At 33.5% G+C, this 19,793-nt stretch overlaps 1 protein-coding gene across 2 annotated transcripts in view; it reads right to left on the bottom strand.

The window, feature by feature from the left end:
* The window catches only part of LOC123713073 (membralin), a 92,631-nt gene that overhangs the window by 49,075 nt on the left and 23,763 nt on the right, over positions 1 to 19,793 (bottom strand). For both annotated transcript variants that reach the window (XM_045666565.1, XM_045666566.1), the window contains exon 8: positions 15,779 to 15,862. In XM_045666565.1, coding sequence (XP_045522521.1) covers positions 15,779 to 15,862 — 84 coding nt within the window. The remainder of the gene's footprint in view (positions 1 to 15,778; positions 15,863 to 19,793) is intronic.

Below are 19,793 nucleotides of genomic sequence, written 5' to 3'. Positions count from 1 at the left end.
CAATATACTGTAAACCATCTAATTAGCTCTTAGAAACCAAACCAAATCCATTATAAGATCTTCACGTATTTATTTCAAAAATAATATAAATTTTGTAGTCACATTTTTTTATAACATAGACTTGCAAGCGACTATTGGCTTTTGACAGAAGCTTAGGCAATATGGAAATTACACTTACAAAAATGATTATGTATATGTAGGCGAACCTTTAGTTTGCAACTTAATCACAACGATAACATCATTTAACGACGGCTAGGTGACTGGCGGAATTTCGCTCGATGTTTAGTGCTCATTCCGTTTTCATTATCCATTTACCCACTTAATGATCTGGATCCTGGGGGAGTGATTCAATGACTTGGTGTCCCATAAAATTGAGCTTTGGCGTGACCTAAACACTACATTGAAAAAGCTAATAAATTAGTGTTTAATTATCATTATGTAAAGTGTTTTACAATATACACCTACCTCTTATTGGTTTGAGAATCGTTGGTGTTTATTTCTAATCCAACTTTTGTACAAAATTAAATAATAATATTTTAATAAATTATTAACAAACATGGCAGCCTTGTTACATTAAGGGTTACATATATTTCAGGCAACCCAAAGTTAAATGGTAATATTGGAAGAATAATTTTTTCCATTCCATTTCGAAAATTTAATGTTACAAATGCTCCATATTTCCCGTTAATCCTATTCAAAATAGTTATTCCGTTCCCGACGGTATTTATTTTAATAAACCTTGCTAATAAGTTTTCAGAGGGTTAAAAACTGAAACTATGTCAAAAAATAGACTTGAATTAAATAGTCAATCAATCAATCAATATAACCTTAAATGTAACACACGTTCTATATAAGCTTGATTATCTCTCAAGGCTCTATTATACGCTGCAAGAGGCTAATACCGTTCAGAAAGCTCTGCCACAAGAACGTCATCTCATCTCAAATTTGTATCGGACGGAGTCTCGACACATGCATGTTAATAAAGCCTATTGTGTCTCGTCTGCCGATTTCGATGTAGGGACAGGCTATTTTGTCGACAGTCACTAATCAAAGCACTCTATAGAATGTTATGGAATAATAATCTATAACCTTATCATCTGTTGGATCATTTTATTTTAAAGTCTTAGTGGCCAGATGTTTGTGTCTAATACATGCCGGCCTTTTGAGTATAAAATATGCTAACGAACGAACCTTACCTTCACCACGTACAAGTATTACTGCACTAATACGAAGAAAAATTCTCGAGCCGTGATATGAACGCATGTTCTTACGGTTTAAAATCGCATAAACTACTATACGATCACAATGTTTTTTTTATTAATTAACTATTAACCCTTCTCTCGAATATTGTTTTTTAGAATACCGAGAAAATAACACTACTTAAAATTTCTATAAACTGTATTAAATTATTATTAATCACGTGCTAAAAATATTAAAAAATCCTTCACAAGGAATTGGGAGTAAATTTGATTAAAATCCAAGCCAAATTATTTTATAGCCATACAAGAGTGTCTTATTGATCCGTACTCGAACAAAGCAACAATTTTGGAACCCTTTCCTTCATCGTACGCCCATTAACAGTTTATTAATTAATTATACCAAAGATTGTCCAATATCTTTTAAACCAAACCTTATAAAGATTATAAGCCCGCGATTTCGTCTAATTAGAATAAAATGTACCCTACAATCTTACACAAGGTTTTGCAGAATTAACTAAAATACTAATTTATGAAATATTGTAATAAAGTACAAGACTTTGGAAAATTTTGTTGTTTTATGACATACATTTACATATTTCTGAAGATGTCTATGATGAAACTTTACAATTAGTATTCACTATATTTCTTTAAAGTTTAACTTAAACTGAAAAAAAATAAAATGGAGTTATAACGTAACTCTATCTTATGGCAACAAAATTTGTAATAAAATAATAAATGCGAAAGTTGTTATAAAAATATTTTGTTATTGTTATACATCTTAGGTATTGAGTTCCGTTAGAAATTGAGAAGCTTCTCATCGACCCTTGGCGTTGAAACAAGCTCTAAGCTAGTTTAGCTTAGAGCCGTCGAAGAAGTTAATTTTGATAATGCACTTTATCATACTAAGAAAATGTGCTTTTGCTAATAATAATTAGTATAAATACTATTTGTCACTCCCCTGTCCTTACAAATAAAATATAGCCTAAGTAACGACTAAGTTAATGCACACATTCAGCCCTATTGTGAGTGTCACACAAATAAAAACTAGTTCAATTATTTTAGTACCCCTACTATACTATATTTTTAATTCAGACAACAGAATCAAACAATGCATTTAAAAATCGTCATTGAATTTCCGTCGACGTCTCGCGTAACAGTCACAGTCACGTAACGCATATTACATTGCAGTGACAAAATAAGGGCCGACACGATTAGCAAAATTGGCTCACGGTATCCTCCTTATAATATCGACCACTTCACTACCACAATATTAACAACTCGGCGAGTCGTAAAACGTATAGCACGCGACAAAAATTACGACACACGAGTATTGCAGTTTAATTAAGGTGAGAGTTCAATAAACCGTAGGAAGTGGATCAGTGTGACGTACGTTCGGGCAGCCATCCCCCGCGGCCATGCCTCGCGGTCGAATCAACATTTGCCAACGAATCGAATTACCGTAGCGTAATTGATTCAACGTCCGCCGGCGCGCCTTTTTGTCTGTCGCTCGGGAAAAATGCAAAATCTGCCAGTAATTCAATATCCTACATTTTAGCGTCCTACTATCTGTCAAAGTCCTGCGAAATTTAGGCGATATGTACGGAGACGCAATATTTATGACTGAATCATAAAAATGTCTAAGAAATATCCGTGGAATTTTAAATGGTTCAATTATCTTTAACATTAATATTAATTATATATATTACTAGCTGACCCGGCAAACGTTGATTTGGCATGTATATTATTTTCAGGAAACATTTTTATAGTTCAATAAAAATAACCTATCTACTATAATAAAAATCGTTGATCGTAGAGAGATGACAATTAAGTGTTGTATGTATTTTTGTACGCTGTATCATACAAAATAAAAACAACACAAAAAATGTAATAAACAATTTGTTTTATGGGATAGACACCCCTTATCACTTAGGTGGTTAAAATATAGATAGTTACTGATTCTCAGATTTACTGAATATGCATAGAAAAATTCATAAGCATCGGTCGAGCCGTTTCGGAGTATGGGAACGAACATTGTGACACGAGAATTCGTTATATATAGAGATTACCGTGTCTATAATTTAGCACTCAATACGAAGGAATGTTACTATAATCATAAAACGAAATTCCATTTCACGTAAACATACATTAATATTCACAGTTGCAATATTTCTGCTTGAGTTATCTGAGCATTACAAAATTATCCGTCCATACACTTCCAGCCAGTGGTTTAAAGAAAACGCTCCACGCTTTCATACATCAACCAACAAATATATCAAATTGAGGCGTACAGCGCCCATTCGAACAAGTGTTCGCTACGTGCAATTGAACAGCATTCGACGTGGAAACAGATATACAAAGGTACAGAAACACTCACATCGAGACGAAAACACTTCCACCAATTGCGAGATATGAAGAGATGCAAACGTATCGAATGAAAATCGATATTGCTTACCGTATACTGTTTATTTTTCTATGCAATTACTGCTTATTTCATCAACACAGTGAGTTATTAGTACAAGAACACGTAATTAGGCCAATAAACATGTTGTCATCATCACTCTCGTGATACTCTTTAAACAACGACGTATGACACAAACTTTTTTTTTATAAGAGCGGCGGAGGCGCAACTGATGTTAAGTGATACCGCCCGCCCATGGACAATCTCAATGACAGAGAACTCTCGAGTGCGTTGCCGAAAACTATTTAAGACTTATGATGGTTTATTTTTTTGGTAAAACTTTATATAGAAACAATTTTTTATGGAAAATCTATCACAAGAACTAAGTTAATAAATGTGATTTTTATAACATTTTAGAAACGTGACTTTTTTATAAATAAAAGGGTTAAACGGACAGGAAACTCACTTTTTTCTAGCAACTGCGTTGCCGGCCTTTGCATTTCATTATCGGAATTAATCAGTGGCACTACAAGATTTTTAAGTCTGGGCCTCAGATTTCTTTATTCGTTTCATGATCATTTGTCAATTGAATAGACAAATAGGTGATCAGCCTCTTGTGCCTGCCAAACGCCGTCGACACTTTGGGTCTAGCCGTTTTCCTTAGATGTTAAATGCGCACATAGACAGAAAGTCCATTGGTAAACAGCCGGGGATCGATCCTAAGACTAAGGGTCGAGAGTCGCACGCGAAAGCCAACACTGCTCAATACGTACATAATTCTTATTAAATTAGTTTGAAACTTCAAACATTTTTCTGAATTTAAATTTAATTTTGCTATCAGCTTTTGTATAATACAAATCTTAAAATAGAACTCACCCAATGGACATTTAATTTATACGCAACATACCCGTGTTATTAGAGCATAATATTAGCTTTATGTCCTTAGGGACACTGATATAACGTTCATATTGGATTTATAAAAGATTCGAAGTAACATTTCGAAATGAAAAACAACTATTTAATCACTTGGGAGAGCAATATTGCAGTATTCGATTTAAAACTCGATATAAAGTATGGTGATAAAAAATGGAAACACATATGAACGAAATTTTTTACATTGCACGATACGATCTAGTTACTGTGATAATAATCTTAAACCATCTGCGATTTATAGTATAGGTTAATTGATAACACTAAAAATACTCATTTGTTATAATGAATTCTGCTACTCGTCTAACATTTCTACCTTATATACCTACGAGTATATAAGGTAGAAATAGACCTTCAAAAAATATATGGAATGTATTTCACTGTTCTAAATAATATCAACGGCTCCATTTGCATAAGAATTGCCGAAAAATTTAACTGAAATACCATAATTGTCAAGAAAAATCAGTGGCGCTAGAACCTTTTAGGTCTGGGTCTCATGATCTGTATCTGTTTTATGATCATTTGTCAATCTAAAAGACAAGTAGGTGATCGGCCTCACGCGCCTGTCACACGCCATCAACTCTTTCGGTCTAAGGCAAGCCGGTTTCCATTGTCAAACCATTGACAAAAAAGGAAAGTTCAAATAGTTCTAATTCTTAACAAGAGCGGATCCGACTAAAACAGAAATTTATATGTTTCATACGTAAACATACGAGTCACGCGACTCGTATGTTTTGGAGAGTCGAACTTAAAAGAACTAGAAAAATAATCTTACAAATCGGTGTAAAATAACTTTACTACAACAAATTATAATATTAAACTGTATTCCATTCAAATAAAGACCCAAATTCGTACATACACGCGGCGCAAGATAATCAAAACTTGTGCGATACACCGGTTGCTTCCTGCCAACACGGATGTAGCCAATTTACACAAACTGACTTAATTCTTCAATACCCAACCCCACTTAGAAGCTTTGAAGCGTAATTGATGCTTCACTGCATTATATTATGCTTCATTTTGCTGAGGCTTTGACGGAGCTTAACCGGAACGTTGACATCGTCTTAGCCGATAAAGGTTTTAATTATAGACTCAATTCTCTTAGTTAATTGATGTTTAACGTCATATCGTGGTCGCTATTCAAATTCTATTACATAAATTCGATCACTTTTTGCTTCGCCAGTCATTTTTTTATATATTTAGTATTGTCTTTTGTTAACATTTAATGAAACCACTTTTTTACAGGATTGAAGCTATGTATTATGATAAACTTATTAATTAGTCGATATCAACTCCGGGGAAATAAATACAGATAATACAACTTTCTCTACAGCTGTGATACTTTTTGACATTCAACATCTTTTGTCGTCACCGTGACCACGCACTCTGTAAAGCACGCGAAACGTCGGAAAATTTTAAAATCATGTAAAATAATTATAAGTTTATAATAATACATATCTTCAATCCGGTCAAAAAATGTTTCTTTATATTTATTATATGCTGTACTGTGAAATTCATATAAGAAACAGACGCAACCAGCTCGATCTGAGATCGTTTATTTCTACCTTTCAATTCTAAATTACTTTTATTAATTAATTAGTAAAACTAAATAAGAGGAAAATCCTTTTGCAGTAAATAAAATACAGAAAGATTTTACATAAATATATAAGCGAACTGCGCGTTGTTAAATTGAATTTCGATCTTCTCGACTAATTACTATAACTTCAGGGTATTCCTTGTACCCAGTGTAATTCTCCGTAAAAGCATTAACTAACTGTATTACTATATATAAGAGCTTAATGATGAACCAAAAATATATTTCTATAGTAAATTATTTCGGATTCGAAATTCTTTTCCACTTTTAATCTTTGTAATTAAGTAGAACGAGAAATGATTACACTATTAAAACAGTGATATTTAGACAAATATCATTATACAACATTTTTATGTCAGCGAACTCCGTTATAATCTTAAAGGAAATGCATGGAAATGGGAAATGTAAAAAATTCTACTTCGAAACCACTGTGTCGACGTTTAAAAAAGGAATACGAACAAAAACTTAGGGAAGCGTTGTAACCGCTTTAATTTTACAGTTAGCAAAGAACTTGTTGAATGTTTCGGACAGTGCGGTATCCGTAGCAGGCGTCAAAGGGCGGAGGTTGTTTTTTAAATCTTTCTCTTCCGAGCGCTTCTCATCTCTGGCTCGAGGGAATGAATGTTCCATCTAATTAAGCTTATCATAAAGCGCTGCTATTGCCTCTTGCCTCCAGTTAATATAGGAAACATGTAAAGCTCTACGGAAATCAGATATTATAAAGGGATTATCTAAGCTACGTAAATAAGATAGTATTAAACGTAACACTCAAGTATTTTTAGACAAGGTTATTCAATCAAAGCAAGATTCGTGTTAATTATGAATTAAAGTCACACTTTACATAAGTCTACATACTTCTCTTCTGTCACGGCCAATCATTTCTATTTATTTATTTATTACTTCAGGCAAGACACATAGTTATTTAGACAAAATTAATGGAACGAAGCAAAGCAATTAAAAACTTATGTAAACAATGATCTGGACAATATTAAAAAAGAAAAAGAAGGGCACATGAAAAAGAAAAAGTGCACATATATCACAGCTTCAATAAAAATCTTTATTTTTTATATATAATCGATATTTTCATAAATCGATAATACAATATTGCTAATTTATCGTTTTAATTTTCATTCTGAAACTAAAGATTTTGTATATACCTAAGCAGTTTTGAAATGTGAGCGTATAATAAATATATATCGATCAATACTTTATAAAAAAGCAGACCGAAATCTTTGGATGTGCCATACTTCTATTGTTATAGGATCTTGCAAGTATCAGACTGCAATCCACTTAGTAAGATTAAGCCGGACGGCAGGTTTACACCTCGGAACGATACTGCAACGGACATAACATCCCACTGAATCAATGCCACAGTTTAATATCGTACAGTTGCTAAATGCCGTTAGTAAATGGACGCGCTTCGGCGTCTGTAACACATAACATTAGGTGAGCCTAGTGCCCGTTCTTCCCTTGTTCTATTAAAAATTTCAAGGTCATAATATAAATATTTTATATTCTCATACGTAACGGAATGTCACTTACTAGAAGTGTGGCTGCGGTATAACATTAACATACAGTCATTTCAAGAAGGTATAGTAAAACCATGCTTTAGTAACCAGTAATTATGCTTTCAAGGGGAATGTGATTAAATTTTTAAAGGCAAGGTGCCTTTATTGCGTAGGCCAGTATTTGGACCATAGCTTTGACACAATTGTAAATAATTTGGCATTATTTTATGTTCTTATTATAAGACATTGAAAATATTAATATGGCATTTGCATGCCTTATATATGACTGATAGTGCGGTATTTGTAGTTGACCGATCTAACCATGTACAACTATCTTGGCAAATAAACGATTTATTTACTTAATGTGAGAAGTTAAAGAATTTGGATATATATGTATATATATCCCATAATCTATCTTGCTCAATCGTGACTTTTGTAATTATTTTATTTCTTATTCTTCTTATAATTCATGAATCCGTGAGTTTAGCTTTAAGTTTTGTATCATTTTAAATTAAGTTTGGTAATTCTATCATTATAATTTTTAGGTGTAAGTAATTTTATTTTTGTTAATTTGGTTATGCACTTCTTGCACTTTAGGGATGCCTGGAACAGATCGCGTGTTACCGATAAGGACACCCGTTGCATCCCTTATAATTTTTATGTTATTCGTTTTAATGTTACGAAGTATACATAAATATTTTTAAATCTTTCATTGTAGACTTTAGGTGGAAAGCCAAGATACTTTTATTTTATCTACTGTATGCTCTACCCTATTTTACAACCTTTTTACAACCAGCTATAGACAAATAAAACTGAATTTATGCACCTTAGCACTGTTATAAATTAGGTAAATTGAAAGCTTAACACCGCAACCGCGTAGACCCACAAAAGTTCTGATCACTATTACTAGTAAATCGTTAACTGTACATTCTCTTAATACTGCTATATTCCTACTTTGCAAACAATAGACAATTATAATCAATACAATAGTCATTTCTATACTAAATTAAGCAAATTGAAAGTATAACAACGCTACGGCGTAGAACCTGCTACGAAAGCCCCGACCACCAGGCACTAGTCAGAAGTGAATTATAGACAAATTAGAAAAAAAACTTTTTAATTCATATTCGTTTTGACTATTGTTATTGAAACATAATTACACATATAGCTATATAAAATCAGCATGGAATAATATCATCAATGTCAAAAACGTGTATTCTATGAAAAGTCTAATTAAAAATAACTACATTGTTTGCAACGCTAAGGATTCGAACAATAACCGTGACTCCCGGTGGAATTTTACAAGAATTCCGCTCATTAGGTCCTAGAAACAATTTTATCCTAATTTATAACTTTCTTTAAAACTAAAACAATCTAAACTAGGGACATAAAGTTCTTGCAGTGAAAGAAGGGTGAACTTTGATCTGATATAAAATTGAGCGTCTGGGAGGTTCTATCTGCGGTGGATTAATACTTAATGAGATATGAGTCTCCCAAAGTTTCGGATTTATATGCTTAGTCATAAAAGAGATTACGCTCTTAGAAATAATATTCTAATTTAATGCATATTGTTTCAGAGAAAGCTTAACAATCGGTAAATTAAAAAAATATATAACCTAAATTAAATGAACACAGTAAAACACAAGCATATATCATATCATAAGCACCTGAATAACTAATTAAATAATGTTAGCATTTAACAAGGCTTCACATACAATAGCGCTTTGAACATTCTCTAAACGTTTAAATCGACTTATAACTTTGCATAACACAATTGCGAACGGAACAATAACGATACGTAATATTTATTGTTGAGTTCGATTCGATTGCACAAAATCCGTGGAAATAATAAAAGTATCAATGGCACTCGACTGCACTCCAAGTATCGACGGTCGACAAACAATCACCAAGTTGGGTAACTCCCGCTCCAGACACTAACTTATTACAAACTTACTTCGACATTCAATTTATAAGAAGCTTAAGAAGTAATACCGCGTTAGATATTGAACTATGATTGACCTCTACTTCCGAACAATTGTTTTCAGATCTTTGTTCTACATCTGACGCAGTTAGTGGTTCTATTAACCAGCGGCTCGTTTCGGCTTCGCATAGTCTATAGTTATTATGGTAATTGCCTATGTTACTCAGGGATAATGTCGCATTCAGGTTTATTTGTCAGAAGCAAACAAATCTTTTATTTTTATAAAATTAGTATAGATTGTATTGAAACGAATGTGTTTAATTGGTGGAGAGAAGCATATTTTATAGTGTGGTTGTGATAGTTAAATCAGAAATATGTATTGCGTTTTAAAATATAAAACTTTCATTTATATTTAAGTGACCTGTAATTTTAAACTGATAAAAACTTCTACAACACTTCATTTATGAAAAGAAAATAAATATATTAAAGTACGTTCATTTATAACGTATTATTAACAAATTGAAAATTTTTAAATTATGTAAAAAAATTAAAGTAATAATAAAAGACAATAGTTTCGCTTTGGATTTTAATGAACACTATACTATCATATAATCCTAAACGCTATATCTAATCTAGGTTGTTGATTATGTGTTGAGTGCATTAAACACACGTGCCCGAGTGGATTAGCTAGACGTGACCAGCGGGGCGCGATGTGACGCCAAATTACATTTCATGGTGCTACAAGGCAGTAAAAACGGCTGTTACTCTAATTTACAGAGTACTTGGCGGAATTATTCCGTTCTTAAGGCACGTTTTATGATTTTAGATAGTTTTAGAGTCTTTCGTGTTTCAGCCTTCGCCCGTAATTTACATTTTTATTTGACCAATTTCATTGTTCTAAATAATATATTATTATTTATAAGTTTTGCATTACAGGTCTCAGGTTTTTCCAATACGTCCCAGACATATTTCATTATATAAACTCAGGCTAGAAATTCAAAATTTTAATGATACGATACGCCAATATACTTTCCCGTCCGTTCGATTAACCGTCGAAAAATATCAAAAACTGCATAATATAGAACAGTGACAGCAAATTGAATGAGGCAGGCGCGGCGTAGTGTTTACGTGTCTCATCAATCATCCCTCGTGTGGATTTCATTTTAATGCGACGTCACCGTCTCGCGGCCGCCGCGTCATCCCGCTTCCATCCATCTATTGTTTCAAAACCTCACCCGAATTTCGACACATAATTAGCTTACACTATGCGGTATTAATAACCTATATGTCAAAGTTAGGAAGAAATTCCACGTATATTTTGAGAAATAATATGATAACCAATAAAAGTGCAAAAACAGAAATGATAATAGAAAATATGTTTTTAATAAAAATTTACGAGACTTCGACTCAATATTTACGGTTAATAAGAAAAAATAAAACCTTAGAAATATATAATAATACAATTAATATATACAAATACTATTTATATTTACTTTTTAGATACTTTACTTAATATTGGAAAAGCCGGCACAATAGGGGTTTACATTAAATGTATAATTTTTGCACTGCGGCTTTTAATCAAGAACTTACCAAAGGCTTATCTATCTTTTCGTAGCCAAAAAGATATGCTTGTCAATATTGAAGACAAGAACCATAAACCAAATAACTTGAATAATGTTTCATTATGCGATTCACAAAATTCACGAACAAAGAGTTAGATGAAAATCATTTACACAATCAAATGTATTAATGTATGTATTCACATCACATTCGAGAAAATAATAAAAATGCAATTACGCAAACTTTTAAATGCAATAAGTAAACAAAACGGATTCATGCCTCGTCCAGTAGTGCAGGGATTACGCGATTGATGGCATTATAACCCGTCACGGTTAGCAAATACACGAAATTATGCAATATTTGCAAGTTTTACACTAACTATTCATGATTCCATGTTATTACAATGATAATTAGTACCAAAACAAAATAACAATCAAATTGAATGCAGGACAGCGGCGCTGTGTGATTGGGTATTGTTTCGTGGAAACCGGCGCTAATACAGTGTGCAGTATATTCGATTTGAATCCAATTTTCGGTGGCGGACCTGAGCACTACCTATGCAGCTATCTATTAACATTCAGCGTTCGCAACGACGTACGTGCGTGCCCGTACGTACGTGATGCTATGTGTGCAAACAAAAACACAACTGAAATAAGCCTGCCCGGTGTTGCATCACCTTCGCTCCGCTGTTATTATTTTTGCCCGATGAAATGCCAACCCTGTTTGTTTTACTTTGAGATGTCCCTGTTGACTTTATTCGTAATCCCAGTATGGAATAGGCTGCTGCGAGTTGAAAAGAGAAATCGTATGAAAGCACACAGATGACAAAATTTAATCTGAAGCTAGGGTAATTGAAACGTCTACGAGTTCGCGGGACAGTCGAGTTCATAATAGGAGATTATTGAATGTGCCCATCTTTTGAATGAAAATCTTAATCTTTTAGTTGGTCCATAAGATCGATTTTAAATTAAAAATGAATTCAAATTCTCAGGTCCTTATAACTATATGTTACGCTCCTCTAATGAATTCCTTTTGGCAATTCAATCTCACAGCTCATCCTTCTTACGCAATTTATTTAGGATCTCCGTTATTTAGTTGTGGAAAACGATGGCCTACCTCCCTAACATGTTTTAAAAATTTTCTATAAAAAAATATACTGTTCAATCGTAACATTTGTAATTTTTGTATTTCTTATTCTTGTTTTTATTTTTGATTTATGAATCGTAAATCTTTTAATGTAATGAAATATAAATAAAGAAAATAAAATAAATAATTAATGCCATGTTTTCGTAAACACATCAATAAGCTGTACACAATAGTAAAGCTATTTGTATTGTAATACTCACATATGAAACAAATATTAACGGGTACTGTAGTTCGTGGTTATAGTCATTGCGGTTAGATTCGAAAGTTATCAGATGGCGAAGGAATTCGTAGCGATATTAATCAGACATACGATGCGGGCGCATACACGTCCAACTTTCAAGATTAGAATTTCAGCTGGCTCCAAGCAATAATTGAGTAAGCAACTGTGTATTGGACAAGACGAATTCGTTTACGTAACATGAAATATTTGTGCGAAACATGCGATGAGGAATACAATCTCTTTATAGAAACCTAACTTATAATTTTATTTCAATGTATATAATTACTATATTAAAATGAAGTTAACTTCTAATAATCTTTTTCTGTTATTGATCCCCGATGAACGGTTGTTATATGGGTATGCAAAATTCTATAATTGAGTAACATCTAGTGGCCGGAAAATACTAGCAAGGCTTTTGTCATTCAAAGACGGACGTAGGTCAATAAAATAGAATGACACTGAATTTACATTTACTGCCATTTCTAAAATCAATGGCGTACAACAGACGAGAAGAACCGTTAAGAAAATCTCCGACAATCATTTTTCATAGTAACTTTTTGATTGAAACTTGGTCATTTATCCAGTCTTTAAAAACACATATAATACGCAGCGAAATACAAAGGGATGTTAAAATTGTTAACAAATTGTAGTGTGGTATTGTTAGTGTTATTAAATTAGTTGACCGTTGAACTATGTAAATGCCAGCGTGAAACGCTACGAGTGTTATAAACAAAGTTTATCACGAAAAAAGATTCATGAGTCATTACTTAGTGCATCACATATTAATGTTCAAACACAAGAAACCGGATACGTTACTTTATAAAGATTAAATTAGATCTCTATGTGACTTATTGAAACGACGCAACAACTTGGTGAACAAAGGAGTTGTTATATACACGGTAGAATTTCGTATAAAGGTGGAGCGTAGGTGAATTCGCTAAAATAGGTCAAAAGTATTTGTAGAATCACAAGAAGCCTGTGGAGTGGGCGTTTGGCGTCTGCTTGGCGCAACAGGCGCCCCGCCCAGGCAGCAACAGGCGACGCCCGAGTACTTGTTGAATCGACTGACCTACTAACGTAAGACATAGTACACGTATCGAGCCAGCGAACCTAACGACGCTAATTGAGAGAGCGGACCGAATACATTACTTATACATAACGGTTTAACTAGAAGCCAGGCTATTCAGCAACTGCCGAAGACTTTCTAGCTGTACAAGTATTACGCGGCGGAATTTTTAATTTTAACAATCCCTAAAAGACAAAATGTTTAAAAGAAAATTCCCATTAAACACCTTATATGAATGACACAGCGACACACAACGGAAATTGTGTGTTCCGTAAGCACACAATGGAGCTTGAGGCGAGCACATTTTAGAAAATACATTTGTAAATATTGAAGGAAAGCTGATAATTATTACATATATCTGGCAACAAGTATTGTTTTACCAAAACTGACACCACCGACGGCATTATACCCCGAGCCACTGAGTGACTGAACACGCACTAAATTATTGCCATACAAATTGTCAAGTCATATATTTCATCACACCATTTGACCTTTATAAAACTAGAAACATCCCTTTTATGACGACTGTGTTGCGAGTTGCTACTCAAACATGTAACAATTCCAATTAATGCCCGTCTACGAATGCATGCTAGGAAAATGTGCGATATTTTTAGCAAAGGTGTGTATATGGTTTTTCTTTTTCAAACAAATTGATCCTTTAATTACCTAATAATATTTAAAGTACAAAATTAATAAAAAAATATAAAAGCAAGTAGCATATTTCGTGATTTTAAGTGTTTCCGATCTTTACGATTATGATTAGAGCAGTGTTCGTTTAGTGGCAAAAGTGTGCAACCCTCAACCCTGAGGTTAACACTTGCTACGGCGAAGCAAAAACATCGTTAAGAAACTGGTATGTCTCAAATCCAAAAAAATCGATGTCTTGCGTCAGACAAAGACGGATGACCTACACGTCTATAAAATAAAATTGATTAAAGAAACAAATGCAATGAGGTCAAGTCGCATTTAGGCTTATTGGAAACATTAATTTATTTGGATCGAAAACTGCATACTATAACTAGCATGAAATCGTCTAAAGAAATAAAACATTATATAACCAGTAGTGCAATATGACACCGAGTTCACATTCAAAGTGAAACCAGTATTCATTCCACGTTTCTGAACTCGAGAGCTCCTTAGCGTAAATACTACACGTTCTACGTGCATAATGACTCTACGGTATTAATTTGTTGACGCCAAACTTCCGATTCGTATATATGACAACTAATTGGTTGGCGAGGCAAGTGGAAATTGGATTTTGCGTAAATAGTTTATAAAGATTTGATTGCAGTCTACTTGATATTATATATTATGGAATGTTATTTTATTAACATAACATCTTGTTGTCTTGTAGACTTGTGTTGTCTTTTATGTCAAGTCTGTTTGTCGTTTGTCTTTGCCCTTCTCTATACTCTGTGAGCATTACTAGCCGATGTATTGCATTTAAGCTCAATAAAGTCTAAGTTTATTTCCACATATAAAACCACTTGTTTTCATTAAATCTTAACAATATATCTGTGTTGATTAAAAAAAATTAAAAACCAAAAAACATTTGCAGCATGCTTTCGAAAAGCAATAATATAACCTGGCCTTTTTGCTGTTAGTAATATTTCATATTATAATTCATTAAGTCGATTGAATCTTATAATTCACTATAAAATATACATTTTTACGAAAGCCATATCAATATATCAACTACGTCATGACATATTTAATATGATTTCATATGATTTGATTTAATCATTTATTTTTTTTGTTTTAAGGTATATAACCACGTTAATACACTACCTTCAAACGTCCGTAACATACAGTTTATAATCAATTTAAAAGGGCTTTAAATTACACATTATGAGGCCAGAAGAATAAATGACAAAATAAAAACTGCTATCCAATGCCGGCATCCAAATGGCACAACAATTCAGATATCAGAGAATAAAGTTCTGTAAATAATACATTTAAACCCGTGGTCTTGGCCTCAGAAATCTGTATCTGTCTCTATTCATTTGTTTTTTCTTATAGTCAAGAAGGTGATCAGCCTTCTGTGCCTGACACACGCTTTCCGCACGATGTTTTCCTTCACCGTGTGAGCACACAATAATTATTGAATACACACACAGACAGCAAGGTCCAATGTCGGTTCGAACCTTCGACCTCATGGATGAGGAATCCACTAGGCCAGCACTGCTCATGCTTCGATCACACCTGGTGTATAATTGAATAATAACAAGTTACATACCAACTAATGCCAATATAACGGTCAGAAGAGGTGCTGCTGGGAACGACACGGTCACGTTGAATTCCAGCATTTGAAGAAGATCAACTGAAACAATAAACAATATTAGTTATTAACGGCATAGTGGCCCAACGTATTATTAATACACGCCGGTTTCGATACCTCTAACAATAGCTGTTGTCCTTCATATCATAGGAAAAATAACACAATAAAAGGCCCTTCTGTGTATAAAATTAACCAGAACATGAGACCGTTTTATAATTTATATTAAACCTTCATCGTTAAATAATTCCAATAATAAACATGAATAGAGGAATGTAGAACGTTTTATAAGACTCAAAAAATACGACTCAACCTAACGGAGTTTAAACATTTACTTTGCACCAAAGGATTATAATTATATGGACACTAAATGACGGTCTCTACAAGGAACTGTCAGGAACGCTGGCCGCTTTTCTATAAAAGAAAACTCAGCACAGAATCAAAAGATAAAATTGTAAGACCGATAAAGGGTTAGTTACTGGATTATTATTATTAAACCTTTTTTTTTATACACAAACTGGAGGTTCATCTGATGTTATATCCGCCACCTATGGACAATAACTCAATGCCAGAAGGCTTGTGCGTTGCCGGCCTATTATGAATTGGTGCGCTCTTTATTGAAGAACCCTAAGTAGAATTATTTCTAAAACTTCAGTGGGTATTCAGTCGGTAGCTGCTTCGACCACCCCTATGTCGAACCCCTGTGCACAGCAAAAACTGCCTGAAGTAACTATTATAACATTGAACTGTGCTGCCGTGCTTAGCACTCCCGTGGGGTTGCGCGCGCGACGCCACGTTAACGCGATCAAACGGTACGTATATGAATTTTTCATGCGACAAGTAATGGTGCAGACCGAGACATCGGATCATTATTTACGACTTGACACCGGAAACCGATATACGTTTTATACTCCAACGAATTTATTGTTTCGTAAGGTTTTAGCTTCCATGAAATACAAATAAACATGTATTGACATGCCACATTATCAAAACCTGGATTATGACTGTAAATGAATTGATTTGTAGTAACTTTTTTAAGTAAATTGTGTCGATACTACTTTGTACGTTTTACTAACAAATGACAAATGCACTAATGAGAAGCTTAGCGTTATAACTGCAAGCTAATGTATTCATTACCTGTTCCTATACAATTAAGTCTTCTCAGAGATTTGTTAAAATCCTTTATTTAAAAAAAGTGTGACATGTAAAATTGAATTATTCAGTTTAAAATTCAACATTGCAGTGTGCGTTCGAAATAAGTATAAATTGGATTTCCCTGTGAGCTTTTCGATGTCCATAATAAGATAAAGGTTTTATCGTCTTTTCGTTACATAGTTCATGTGTGTTCGTCGAGGCTTTGCGGCCCGATGTTCGAATGGGATAATCCCGGACAGTTTCCGGAACAACTCCCAAATCTTTTGATATCGAACTGAAAGTGAAATGGAGGGTCACAAAACAATATGCAATATACTTGTTTCAAGAGCTGGTTTGATCCTCTAGCCAACATCTGATAGGGGGCAAACGGGCTGGACGCTCGCTTGATGTTATACCGCCGCCCATGGAAACTTTCAATGCTAGAGGACTCGCGTGTGCGTTGCCATTGATACGCCTATTTTCTTGAAATACGACGTTATGGTTCCTAAGAAACCTAACTCGAATTGGTTCGAAAATACCTCCAGTTTTATTTCGTGAGTACGATTGCAGCACAGTACGATCGTACGCTTATAGTCAATAATTCCTTTTTTAAATATTTTGTACCTTAAAGTTTACAACATCCTTATATCAATATCGTAAGATATCTTTTTAATGTAATTTTCGAGACATCGCTCATCATTCATCATACGAAATTAATTTCACCGTCGCTTTCCTGTCCCGCTTTCGTTTCGCACTTCTACGATTTACCGCCCTTTGCTTCCTGTAGCGTTCTGCGTGCATATTGAAAATTTGTTATTTATCGTTCCTAACAGCCATACTCAGAGCCGCCCATTCAATTATCTCTCCGTTGCAGAGCGTTGTTTCCGACCCTGGTTTGATAATGCTATAACTATTTCCATCTCTGACAGTCTCTATTTCGTATCTCTAATTAGTGATGTGGGGTCGGTTCACCTTTTGAGTTGCGTCAAAATTACCTTTTATGATAGCATAAGAATTACATACAAAAAAAAAATAGCTATAACATGTAATGCCTGATTAGTTTACGACTTATAAAAAATAATTAACTAAATGTCTTAAAATCTTTAATGGAACGGCTTTACGGCTAATAGAAAAATAACCTTTTAAAGAAACAAAGCACTTAGCCATTTTTCTATTGCATTTGCTCTTAAAATAATTACTTGTTTATGAATTCTTGTCTGTATTTAGTGTTAAGGTACATGTGACTGACAGACACCGTCAAATTTAGTCTCGAAACATTTAATGTGCCGAGTGTCTTTCTAAAATTCTTATATGTAACGCCTCTTTGCATACATAATTTTGATTATTAAAAATGTAAGTGTTCACTTAAGAACGATAGGATTAAGTGAGAAATTACAAGCAAATTAACGAAACACAGTAAGTAAATTTTCAAAATATATCATGAAAAACTGACATAAAAATTTCAACAAATAAGACAACAATTAAATCCTAGTTTCAGTCTGGGCTCTTTCTAAAGTGTGGGCTCACTTATCCAGTTCAACCTAAAATGCTGACTTAGTTAGTACTAAACATTTTAACATTAAATTTTTAAAAGCCAAGCTAACAACATAAAGAGCTGATTAATTCACAATGGGCCTTTCGACGTAAGTGAGCCAAATCTCTCTCGACACTACTTGACGTTCAAAACAATGGAGTAGCAGGTAAATCCGAATTAAATCTGGCTTAAACCGATTGTTAGTTCAAAGTGGATGGGTGACGTCGCTGCCTTCATTATAGGAGAGATAATGATCATATAAATATTTTTAACCGATTCGAATAATTCTGTTAACTTTTATTAGAATCGAATAATAGGTAAATTGAATATTATATGACATTATTAATAATTATAATAATCTAGATTAGATGTTTATTTCATAGACAAGCAGGTGACCAGCCTTCTGTCTTGTCAGACATGTATCTATGTCATCGATTTTTGCAGTATAGACATGCCGGTTTCTGATATATAAACGAGTTTTGCTCAAATAGAAAGTCCATTGGTCGAGCCTACGACCTCGGATGAGAGTCATATGCTGAAGCCACTAGGCCAACACTTTACTATATTATATTACAGGAATACCATTGTGTATTTTGTTAATATATATTTTCCGGACTCAAAATTTATATTAAAATCCCACTTCAATGTAATAAAACCTGATATGAGCTATACTCCACCTTTTTTATTTAAAATATAAATTTTATTTTCAAAATAAACACATTTTATTATCAATTTATTTCCGTTAACCGATCTTTTTCATACATTTTCTCAAATATACCATTCAGAAAAATAACGTGGGAATATTACTGCCTTCAATACATCATTATCACGGGCTTAACTTCTTGATATTGCTTTAGAGCAGTGATTCCCAACCTTTATAGTGCCATGCTTCTTCTTAGCCTTTCCAAAATTCTTGCATAAATTATTTTTAATAGTAAAAAATTCAACTTTTCACATAAGAAAATTGGTTTTAGAAATCAATTACTAGGAAATTGTTAACGAAACATAGTAAATTTTCAAAAACGAATGAAAACTGATTCAAATTCCAAATAATTTTCGAATTTTCTCCCCTGTGGGGCGTGGGCCCCACGTTGCGAAACACTGCTTTAGAGAGCCAAGTACGTTTCGATACTTAATATTTCAAATTAGAAAATAAATCGGCTTATGACAACAAAAATCTGCAAATTAGGCTCTTAAAGGCTTATATCAACAATAATTCGCATCTTTTGTATTGGTATTTATATAATGCTAAATTGATTGTTGTTGTATTTAAGTCACATTAAATCTTGTATTTTTGTAAATAAATAG

Source organism: Pieris brassicae, chromosome 8, assembly GCF_905147105.1.
Source record: "Pieris brassicae chromosome 8, ilPieBrab1.1, whole genome shotgun sequence".
Lineage (NCBI taxonomy): Eukaryota > Metazoa > Arthropoda > Insecta > Lepidoptera > Pieridae > Pieris > Pieris brassicae.
The sequence above is the reverse complement of the archived record's forward strand: the minus strand, read 5'-3'. Positions and strand labels throughout refer to the sequence as shown.